This window comes from Typopeltis vanoorti, chromosome 20, assembly GCF_054136105.1.
Source record: "Typopeltis vanoorti isolate ZY-2024b chromosome 20, IOZ_Tvanoo_1.0, whole genome shotgun sequence".
NCBI lineage: Eukaryota > Metazoa > Arthropoda > Arachnida > Uropygi > Thelyphonidae > Typopeltis > Typopeltis vanoorti.
In genome coordinates this window covers 83,656,122-83,668,858 of record NC_143568.1, presented here as the reverse complement: position 1 = coordinate 83,668,858, position 12,737 = coordinate 83,656,122, and the positions used below count along the sequence as shown (strand labels likewise).

General features: G+C 34.7%; 1 protein-coding gene across 1 annotated transcript; it reads right to left on the bottom strand.

Annotated features, from left to right (window-relative positions):
• Nucleotides 1–1,324: 1,324 nt before the first annotated feature.
• Nucleotides 1,325–3,529, bottom strand: mRpS9 (mitochondrial ribosomal protein S9). Its single transcript, XM_090410233.1, has one exon. It carries the CDS (start codon nucleotides 3,428–3,430, stop codon nucleotides 2,219–2,221), a length of 1,212 nt encoding a protein of 403 aa, XP_090266359.1. The 5' UTR covers nucleotides 3,431–3,529; the 3' UTR covers nucleotides 1,325–2,218.
• Between the last annotated feature and the right edge of the window lie 9,208 nt (nucleotides 3,530–12,737).

Genomic DNA, 12,737 nt, shown 5'->3' with positions numbered 1-12,737 from the left:
ATGCCCTCCCTCGATGAGTCTTTGGACTCCCTGGAGGTGACGAATAATAATAATAATATATTTCATTATTGTTAATAAAGCATCATTAGGGAGAATTAATAACAAAAGATATAGTAAAATATTCAAATCATATTAATAAATGTCACATAGCTAGCATGCATTTACTACTTGAATTTAGTCATAGGTAAGTGAGTAAAAGAACACACTATTAGTGTGTGAATTAAACACATCAGTTACACATATCATTTATTGTTGCATATATGGTAATTAATAAAGCTTATAAAGGTAATGCCACTGTTCTGATGAATACTATGGAGTATAATCACACTAAATGTTTCCAGGTCCAGATCTACCTGCACTATAATCAACAGAGATCCAACTCAAAGTCAATTCAACTGGTAAAACTATTAGAATAAGTGCAGTGTGCAACTTCACATTTGGCCTCATCTTCTAGAAAACAACTTTGCAGTTTGGCCACACCCAAAAAACGAATCTGCACTACTATTTCTAAATAAACTAAATCCATATATCACTGTATCAGGTTTACCACTGAAGGTTTATCAAACAACAGCCTGATGTTTTGCATAAATGAATAACTCACCTCTACAGGCAACATTCAATTTTCTGTTTATCATAAACCTTCCTCTACTGATATATATCCATTGCAGAAAACAGGCATTATCAGAGACAGGCACATTCAGATGTTAAAGGAGTTGTCATTGCCTAAGTGCTTCACTTGTTTAACTTATACCCTGTTCTAGAAAGGACTGCCTTCCCCATTGCTGTCCACTGTGTGCCTTGTTCTTGCAAGCTGTGTTGTTTTGAACAGACAGGCTGATCTGCTGAAATCAGAATCCAAGAACATCAAAAACTTGGAATCCAATAAATCTGGCTTCACTCTCATGCCAGTGACATTACCAGCAGCCACAGAGTTCAATGGAATCCAACTCAATTACTCTATTCAAGTAGATAATAAACACACACATATATATATATATATATATATATATATATATATTATTATTATTATTATTATTTAGCAAATGATATATGTAGCTATTGTATTTAATTCATGCACCTGCTCACTGTTCCCTCTGAACTGTGTTCTTTTGCTCAACTCAGCTATGACCAAGAATGTAGTAGTCAGTGCATGCTACTTGACTATGAGTTTGAATGTTGTTTTGCTGCTTCCTTTTTCATTCTTGCTGACGATGCCTTTGTAACAAGGATGAAATATATAGGAGGTAATACATCTATAAATCTGATATTGCAAAATGACAATGAGCATAACCACTGTATATTATGTTTATGAAGAAAGAGAAACTTTGAATGTTTATCACTCATCATGTAATTTTATTTTTTACAGTATTCTCTTATACATTTACAATGACCTTCGGTAACTGACAGATACTTCGTCACAATAAGTAGCAAGCAGGAGTTTGCAGTAACTGGGACAAATCATGATTGAAGAAATTCATCATGTTTACTGAACAGTATTAATTGCAGTTGTTGTGGACAGTGAAGTGTGTCACTGCTGTGAAACAGTGTCTGTTATTAGTGATACGAAAGCAGTCAGTCAGTCAGTCTAAATTTAGCGACAGAGTGCATGCCTTCTTCAGATTATTGTTTAACATCTCAGGCTAGATTTAGACTCGATTCTGGTTGCAGCCTTGAACATCTGGAGGCAGGTTTAAGGATAGGACTGCTAATTTTGACAGTCAAAATTACCAAACAGACAAGGGTTTAAGGTTTATTTATTTATATTTTATGTGTGTGATGCTTAGTTTTGCTTAATATCATTAGTGAATACCACTACATGGGAAAAGTATTCTCTATGGCAACTAAAACAATATATCTGGGAGCTGCATAAGCCAGATAATCAACTGCACATAAAAATACTACTTGATTAGTGTGATGAAGCTCAACTATAATGGATGGCATTACTTTTTTATTTTTTATTATCATACTACCTAAAAAGTTGTAAACCTATTGGATATTAGTATCATAAGTGGGTTAACAATAGATAACATCAGTTCTGGAGATTATATTTAGTCTTTGGAGCAGATTCTGATCTCTAGAGATCAGACGAAACCTCTGGAAACTACAAACAAATAAATTTTCACTTGATGAAACAATTTTTTAACATTTTAAATTTTCAACAGTAAATTCTTACTGTTCACTATATTGCAAATGGTGTTAATAATACTAATCAAAATCATTAACGCTTTTTCCAAGTAAATTTTGCTCGAGCCCCTCTTTGACCAGGTTTCTTCCTTTGTTTACGCCTTGGGTCTCTCTGGATAAGTCCTGCTAACCTCATCTTTTCAACAGTTTCTGTTGAAACAAAACTGGTAAGTGCAAGAGAAATTCCATGGCGAATAGCTCCAGCATGACTTGAAATCCCTCCAGTAGTCGCAGTTGCTTCAATATCAACTTTATTTAGAAGTTCAGTAAACTGCAATGGATACAATATTTGCTCTCTCTCTTTTATGTTAGTAAAATAACTAAGGTCAGTGTCATTAATTTTTATGCGTCCTGTTCCATTACCCCAAACTACAACATGTGCATCATACTTTTGGCGGCGTCCAACAGCAGTTGCATAGGGCCTACCTGTTGAATCATATTGAAGTGGTGGAATTTCCATGTTCAATGATTCTTCTACTAATTTCTTTCTATATTTCATTAAAAAGTCTTTCACACGAAATGCATATGGGTGTTCACTAAGCCTTTTGATTGCTATTATAAAATAATTATAATGATGATCCTTAACACTTTCAATAATCATATTTTCAAATGCTTCCTTGGTGATCCACTCACTTCCATCAAGTTCTAGTTTTGTTTCATGCAATGGTTCTTTAATGCCATTTCTCAACATACTGTCTTCAAATTCATTAAGTTCGTTTATTTTTTCCAAAATTTCATGTAAGAGGTTATAATAATTTGGTCGTACGGTGTAAAATAAAAAGTGGTGTGGACGGCCGTGTATATCAAATTCTGCTGCTTTTCTTTTTGGAAAAATTTCCGTTGGATGTTTCATCATTGGTCGTGCTTTCTTATCGAAGAGACCAGAAGGTAAAAGATATTCAATGGCCCTATCAATATCCTCCGGAGTCATTGTTTCCGGTTCCATTCCCATCATATTTGCAAGATGCCGCTTACCAAGTTCATATTCTTCCATTTGAAGTTGCATAAAAGCATCGTGACGTTTTGCACGTTCCAAGTAAGCCTTCATCGCCCTGTTAATTTTTTTCAAGCGAGGGGAATCAGTCACTATGGGTAGAACATTTGTGGATGTAGAGGAAGAATAAAATTTAACAAAAGAGATTGTTTTAGGTTCACATAAGCATGCACAGTTTACTAACAGTGATTTAAGTGGCCGATTCATTAAAGTTGCAGCGAAAGGCCATGTCTTCGTTAATGCTTGTTGCATGACTTTAGATTTGACAACCGTATTACTTTTACATCAATAATTCATTAATTAGTACAGACCACTTATGAATAACAAAAATCACCAGCACACCTAAAAGCATTCGCCGCCATTCAAGAACTTTTAAAATTATTTATTAACATTGTTTTGCCGCTAGGGGACATTTTCCGAAAATTAGCATTTAAGGTCGCCACTTTTAAGCCATTTATAAAATGGTCGCAGATCGTTAAAACTTAGAACAACGTAACATTATGTTCTTCGATCAGAAAAGATCTGCGTTCGATATTCATTGTGAGCAGAAGTATCTTTATATGGACTTTTTCAATTGAAGGTGAGTTATCCGATTTCGTACGGAGGTAGAAGGGTTTGTTTTTTTCCATGAAACGCCGGTTTTTCTCCTACATATTCAAATCAGCCATGATAACATGCAATTTACAAACAAAAATACCATTGGTGGTGAGCGCAAATAGTGTTGAGTGTTGATGGTAGTAGTGTCGTTCTATGTAGCTGGAGAATTAAGTAGGGAGACAAGGAGTTGTGTGTAATGGAGTAGAGTGCCTTCCCACGATAAGTCCTTGGAAGTGTCATATACTCGTTATGACAATAATAACATTGTCAATCTAAATTTGTGCTTTAAATAATACAATTCTGAGGTTTGTTTAAAAATGATTTTCATTGTGTACTTATTTATTTCTCCATCAAAATCGATGCCAACATCTTAATTTAATCTTGTGAAGTTAATTTTTACGTTCCTTTCAGTTTTGTAATAAAAAATGTCATTTTATTTCTAGTGGGAATTAGTTTGCGAGAAAGAGTACCTAGTCAGCTTATTGCCGTATCTTTATGGTTGTGCAACCATAGCTGGCAGTGTGTTATTTGGATATTTGGGTGATCGATATGGACGGAAATATTGTCTCCTGGTTAGTGTCGCATTGCATACTCTCTTGGGAGTCACTCTTCATTTTATTCCGCTGTATATACCCTTTCTTGTCTCCTACAGTCTTCAAGGAATGCTTATCACGGTAAGTTTTATTTTGATGCTTTTTGCATCTCATGAATCTTTTCCGGGAAGAAATTCACGAGGTGCACTGTTCTAATAACATTTTCAGTTATTAATATTAATGAGTAAATTTAATGAATTCTTGTTAAAGAGGGAAAAGGTTACTCTTTACATTCGTAAATTACCGTAAGTTACCAAGTTAAACGGCTGTTTCATGTTTCATTTCTTGTTAGAGACATGTATACTCTTATTGTCGTCAACTATAATCAGCTCATTTACGTAGTTTTATAATGTAAACCGCCAACAGTAAAGATCATTTCATTGGGCATTGCTATCACTAAACCTTTAAGCATTATTTCATAAAAAAATGCATTAATGGTCTAATGAAGCTGAGATAAATTTGACCAAGAATCAGGCATCAGGCACAAAACTTAGCCTCAGATCAAAAAGAGTACATATATATATTAAAATGTATGCTTTAATATATAGCATAAAAGATTTGAAACGTGAAAAACACGATGCCAAATAATAGTTTTCGGCTCAAAGGTATGCCAATTAATCTATGGAGAATAATACATTTGAAATATATATGTGTGTGTTTATGTAAATCCTCTAACTTACCTTTAATTCCTCAATGGTAGAAAACGTGGAGATCTATCACTAAAAGCTGAACCCATGCCTATCGATGATTTTCGAGCCATCTTTACGCCCTATTTTCTTTTGCCAAAGATCTGCCAACTTGGATCGTGCTAAAAACACCACAGACAAAAATTCCAGTAGTTGGTTATCAAATGTTATTATGTAAGTTAACACAAACTTCTGCGATACTTGAACTTAAGGATATCGATGAATCAAAGCTTTTCTAGGAATGCGTAAAGATGGCTCGAAAATCATATTATCGCAAGTACATATTATGCCTAACATAATGAGTTATACGGTTTAATTTTTGGAATTATTGGGTTCCAAGCTGGCGTTTTAGGGAAAAAAACTACTTTTCCTTTCAAAGAATCGACTAACTCGATAACTAGCAGAAGAAAGGCATTGAAAAAAAAATTCATCTGAGTCGACGACTAGAATCAAACATATAATGGTCTTCCTTCTAGCGACGTAGGCCATGGAAGCAAACTTAATTTTTACAGAGCTGCGCAGGATATATATATATATATATACATAACTGCAGAGAAGGGTCTCTTTTTCTCTCTCATGAAAGAGCATGCAAATAGTAGCAACCAAAAATATGCAATTTATGATGTTAAAAAAAGATAAATATAGAGCTCAATAAACACTACCTTCAGTCTCAACTGAAACGGAACGCAGTGTATAAATGAATGACTTCGAAAATAGCAAATGTTCATGCTTATTGATAGCTGAAGTGTGCCTTCATTGTCAAAACGTTGAATCTGAACGAGAAGTGGATAATTTGGAATGATGAACCTCACTACTATGTTTTCACTGAATGGGATACCACGTACGAGTATCTGGAGAAAGCCGCCAATGCTATGAGCACAGTACATGTTTACAACTGTACAATATGGTGGTTTAGGAGTATTTCTCATGGTGTGGAATAAGTTTGTTGATTATGCGATGTATGAAAAAACGTTTCGCCACTTTCTGGATGATGGCACTTTTGATGTAAAGTTATATACCTCTTCGAGCAAGTTACTGTTTCCTGTTTATCATGATGCGATTTGAGAATAGCAATATGCTTCTAATAGACTGGCAAGTTGAGAGCTCCGACTGAGCATCTGTAGGATAGAATAGACTCATATGTGACGTATCGATCATGAAGACAAGTATTACTGGCGGAATTCAAGTCAGTACTGCGTAAATTAAAACTATATGGGAATTATTTTCATGGAAAATAATTGTTAGAAACACATAAAAAAGTATCCTAAATGCTGACATAGTAGTATATGGGCCAATGGTAAGATTTTGATATTGTTTGAATTTCTTAGGTTTTACTATTGGCACCATAGCTTATATCAAAATCTTAATTTTCACTGTAGTTTTTCACTTTTGAGTACCATTACCTATCTACCATTGTACATATGTAATGAAAAATTGTAAGCAGTAGTATAGGCTTCCGATGGAAGATAATAGTAGGCAAAAGTAAACAACATTATGGCGATAAAACCTAAGCAATTGCTAATTAAAGGAAGCTTCTATCTTTATAGCGAAAATGAGTATAAATGCCATTATTCCTTATTAGTCCGAACTAACTTTAAGACCTAGAGGCAGACAATATCCACCTTAGTCAATCAGAGATTTTTAATTGGCATCCGGGATGGACAGTACGGCAGATACTTCCGCCATCTCGTTTTCGCTAACATTAACTCTATACATATTATTGTCTGAATTAGTGAGTTCTATGGTCGATTTAATGAATTCTCCTTTTGGGTAAATCCTATCAAAATTTTTCACCTTATGGGGGTGGATTTAAAGACTTTGTTAATGACTGTCATTGATAGCTTTTCGGAAGAATGTCGTATTATATGAAATAGCATTATAAGCTAATTTCATCTCAGATTTCATAGTCCAGATGCCAGATAAGAACAATATAAGCACCAAATGTTGAAAGGTAATTAAGAATAATTATGAAATGTAATTTGAAATTTTATATTCATTATTAAATAACTGGAATCTTATAATTTTCTATTTTTTCAGAGCATCCAAGGTCTTTCTTTTATCCTACTTGTGGAAACCCTTGCAACTGCTTACCATGTGAAGATTGCAGTAATAATAGCAGCATTTCGAGCTTTTGCTATTCTTTCGCTATCTATCCTTGCTTGGTTAATAAAAAAATGGAGATACATTCAACTCGCTGTGTCTGCACCAGCAATTGTTTCTATTGGATACTTCTGGTAATTCAGAATTTATAATTTAATATACTCTTCTGTATGGTATATTATAAATATTCGAATAATTTATTAAATAATTTATTAGAGCCTACCCACGGTACGATTGTAGTACAGGTTTATTTAAAAAAGTCTGTCACAAGTGAAAGCCACATAAAAAAAAAAGAAAGAAATTTGTATTCTGAAAATAAACAGGAGATACAGTAGCAGAGATCATAAATGATACCTGAGAAACACTAACTGTTTAAAGTTACACTAGGATTTATGATCATAGCAGTCTCATCATTAATTTGAAACATCCAAACGTTAACTTTCAGTTGCATATTGGATGAAAAGTATTTCGGTTGGAGAGTCGACTAAGTCATCTTCCATAATGGAAACTGAAACCTATATATTGCAAAATGTTTGAAAGAAAAAAAAAGTAGTTGTGTAAAGTACTATCGTAAGCAAAACTGCAAATTTAAACTTGATTTGTTTCTAGATTAGTGGATAGCTTACAGGATTAAAAGATCCATCCCAACATTCTGTGGACAACTAAAGATGAAACTGGACACTACAATGGGGTGATAACACGGTAGCATATTCTATCCTTTGTTAAGAAATCCTTATAAAGATATTAAGAGGACTAATCTGATTTTCTCTGATCTTCTCAACAGAATTCTTAAAGCGATTTAAAAAAAAAATATCGATCTCATATGACAGGTTTTAGGACCTAGTAGTGTGCACGGTTACTGCTTACTTAGATCGAATCTTAAAAACTCCACTAATCCCTTTTATTGTCTTATTTTGTTCCTTTATTATCTTATAGGGAGTAGAAGTGGCTCTTTTAGTCTATCTAACTTTTGGAAATTGACTAAACAGTTAATATCCACTGGTGGCTAATCAGAGATAGCTGGCCCAAGGCTATCGCTGATTTTAAACAGCATCCCCAAAGAGAATTTTTAAACAGCATCCCCAAAGAGAGGCGAGTGACAAGTGCCGCCATCTCGTGGTCCCTGATTTAATACTGTATTTATTGTCTGAAATCGTGTGTGTGTGTGTTCTAAGGTCAATTTTCTTGAGTTTAAGGGATGAAAAATCAGAGTTTCTTAAAGAAAAACGCCAATGGCTCATGCCAGAGATTGACTGACTCAGGAATCGGTCGAACAAGGCTTAGAAAAATTGTCTCTAGTTGAACACTAGTAAACTTTCTTCAGGGGACCTAGCACCATGGTACACACGCCAAGTTGAGCTACATTGTGAAATTTTCAGTATGGTCTGGTATGTATATTAATTATAGTTAATTATAAGGAATAAAAATGAAATTATAAAGTAAGTATATTAGTGCTAGTATTGGGAAAATGCGTATGTAACGTAGATGACTAAGGCAAAATATTTTTATTCGGCAATTTCTACAGTAGTAGAAAAAAAACAAAAATGGATTTAACAAAATGTTCATGTTGGGTGATTATTTTATTTTCAGGATCTACCCACTACTGGCAAAGGATCATACATACAGTACAGGATCACACATACGAGTTTAACTCGTATAGTTAAACCCTGTCTTTATAATCATCATATGTTACTTGCGTTTTGTTGAAATACACAAAAATATTACGTGATGAAAATAAACTAATTCAGTTACTGTGGTAATATCAATTATTTTATGCCATGGCCTGTACATTGAGTAGAAGAAATTGATACAAGGTATTAAGGATCGTTGTCTAAGGTAGAACCAAGATTTGGCGACTGACTGACTGATTGTAAAAATATCAGAACGTAATCTAGGAGCTAAAATCTGCGGTGGAATGTTTTAAGGGCATGAAAATCTCGAAATCTTAAACAAAGTAGTACCTTGGCAAGAAAACTAAGGTCTTACAGCCGACAGCTACACATTATAGGCCATGATAGAGATCTTCCAATTGCAGAGGGCCCGAATTAAGATATTGAATACTTATCAGTATCGCACCGAGTAAGTGTAAATGGCATATATGTAATTGTTTAATTCTTTTACAGTTTCATTTACTACAAATTGTAGTAAATGAAACCGCAAACAAGCTATTCAAAAAATGCTAATGGAAAACAGTTAATATAGAGGGGGGGTATCAAAATAATGGATACACCTACAATTTTTTTGGAGATTTTTTATTAATAAGCTGTACGAAAACTTCGGACTGTTAGAACACCATGAATTCGATGGAATTCATCAGCCTATTCCGTGGAATAGACTGATACAAGTCATGTACATCTACCTAATAGATCACACATAGAGTTAAACCCCTATCTTTACAATCATCATATATTACTTGCGTTTTGTTGAAATACACAAAATTAATACGTGATGATAACAAACGAATTTATGTATACAAGATAATGGAAATTGTGACCATTCATTCTGCAAAATATCTCCCAACGGTGCCAGTGATGTTGCAGGTGGAAAACATAATCGAACATTTGGAGAACTGATTGGAGACAACGCCTTGTCCATTTTCATACCTTGTCATAATCTTCCAAAATGTGACTCGTGCCGTTTTGGTTAACAGCTCCTGCAAGACGCACCCCCAATGATGATATCTTTTTTTGGAGGTCACTGAGATCTGACATTTTGCACACCAACTGTACAATAGGTAATTCAACATCGACTATGACACTGCTTTGTGATAGCCGATATCATTCTGCATCTCACATCGCTGATGACGTTGTCTCTGTGATTGTTGCTGTGCACTTAGTGTCCAAAATTTCAGACCTCAGTAACCTCTTTCAAAAAATGGAGTGATAGCACAGTAGCATATTCTATCCTTTGTTAAGAAATCCTTATAAAGATATTAAGAGGACTAATCTGATTTTCTCAAGAGAATTCTTAAAGCGTTCCAATGGTCACAAAAGGTGCGCCCATTGGAACGCGGCTTGCAGGAGCTGCCGTAACCCAAACGGCAGAAATCGTAGGTATATCACGAGCTACAGTATCGAAGATTATGACAGGATAGAATCCCATCTAGGGCACAAAGAACCATTATCGGGACTTTCAATAAGGCGAGTGAGCCACTCCTCATACAGGTTTTTCCTTCTGGGAACTCTGGTGTTCCATCCATCAACCAGACGAACACGAGCAGTTTACACACAAAAATATGCATTTACACATAAGGCAAACCACTTTATCTTAAAATTAAGGATACAAAAATTATGGTTAGGGAGGAAAACAAAATCAGATCTAAGTTAGAACAAAATGATCTTATCAAGAACTGTATGACGTAATATGTGCGCTGGTGCTCCTAAATTAATCATTAGTTTAGTTTATTTTCTGTGTTTTCAAATTATTATTATTATTATTTGACACCCCCAGGGAGTCAGTCCAAGGACTCATCGAGCGAAGGCACCTGCTCTACAACTCTGTCTCCACTGCTCGATCCACCAACTGACCGCAACTACACCAACGCCATCTACTGCCGACCACCACCACTGGTATTTCTACAAACACAAACATCCATGCCCACGGCGGGATTCGAACCCGCTGCCTTTTGGCTGGAGAGCAGATACGCTAACCACTCGGCCAGCCAGGCCGGCTGGCGAAGTGTACTACATTATTTGTAGTAATTTTATTTAATATCATTCAGCATATGAGATAAGCTTTTAAATAGAAGCATTAAAAATTGCATTTTTAAGTATACTTTTTTGAAATGTATATGGATTTATCTTAGAAATTATACTACTGTTATTTAACTTGAGGAATACGTACAGGGATTACAAGCTGGATTATTTATTTTCAGGTTACTACCCCAATCTCTCCCTTGGCTACTTTCTAATCGCAAAGAGATGATTGCCACTGCCGAATTACAGCGAATTGCAAAATTCAACAACATAACATTACTCCACAATTTCCATCTCCGAGCCCCAAGAGCTTCTCATGTGATGAAATCGTCAGAAAATATCATAAGAGAACGCCACAGTCTGGAAAGTGTACTGACTTCATCCAAGCTAAGACGAAATACTTTTATTCAATACTACATTTGGTACATACTATTAGCTAATGATTAAACATTTTTATGTATGTATTTTGCTATACTGAATTAACTATAACACTTAAAATGGCTCGCATCGTTGCACTTACACGTTAAATGCATTCACGTTATTGTTTCATTCATAGATGTTTTTCAACCTTTTTTACTTTCGAAATTAATATAAAATTACACGGAATGTGGGGAAAAATCTGTTAAGTCATATGTAGAAAAGAAGATTAGTCCTAATAGCCTCTGTAGGAATGGCATTTGCTCTGGCTCTAGACCACCCGAAGGAAGATTGTTCTGAGTTCAACTCCAGTCGCTGACCACACACATTTTTTCTAAGTCTTTTGTCGATCGTTTTCGAGTTTCTCGATCTCTGACGAAGGTAAAAGGGAATTTTCATTCGCAATCGCAAGAAAATCAATTAGGATTTACTCTATTCCCAACGATAATATATAGTGTTAGAGTTAGGGACCACGAGATGATGGCAGTGTTCTGCAATACTCTCAGCCCCAGGTTTCAATTAAAATCAATAAATATTCTTCGTCCAGCTATTCTGTGATTGGTTAAGGGTGGACACTAGTTGGTCGCTATTCTTCAAGTTAGTTAGAGGTTAGTTGATTAGCGCATTAATCCTATAGATGTTTAGTTTTCAAGTTCGAAACAAAAAGAATATCAAAATTTTTCAAAATTTCGGACTGCTTTAAACCCACCAGATATTTTCATTTATAGTTCATTACGATTAGATTTATTTATTGTTAATAAGTTTCTTTAAGACAAGCAAAGCCATTTATGAATGGTCTGTCCAAGCATTATTGTTATTATTATTATTATTAAATTTAAAACAACAGTAGTGAGTTGTTTTGGTAATTTCAGGTTCAAACCCCTAACTCTTTGTTTATTCAAGGTAATTGGCAGGTAGGACAATGGTTGTTAAAGCTGGAGAGTGAGAGAACATTTTATGGTCTCGGAGAAAGAAGAATATTAAAAAATTAACTAAAACCGGGTCGACTAAGTATCTCTGTGAATATCTTTGATTTGGAGATGAATTCCATTACCCAGTGTGAGATCTCCCCCCCTTTCCCCATACACTTACTGTAGGCATGGAATGGCTTGATAAATATCCATGTTCTGTCTCTAGATTTCGGAGTATTTAACTCTTACCTCACAATGCTAATATGCACAATAAGTTACAAAATATTCTTTAATTTTGTAACTTTAACTACTTTCTTCTCCTAATGGCTCCCTACAAGAAAAAGTCAGGTACCAGAACCTCAAGCAGCTAAACACTAAGATAAACCAAACTCGTATTTGGCTAAAAATAAAGAAATAAACTTGCACCATTTGGTTGGAAACGTTGAAAAAAAAAAAATTCTGCAATTCACCATTGTAAACGTAGTTCATATTTTTTCTCTATTTATTATAGCAATTTTTGTATTTATATTGTTGATTTTCACATTACATTCTTGCAGTAG

Bases quoted from the DNA above. Each gene is read 5' to 3' on its own strand.
- mRpS9 (XM_090410233.1), bottom strand. From the start codon at position 3,430: ATGCAACAAGCATTAACGAAGACATGGCCTTTCGCTGCAACTTTAATG.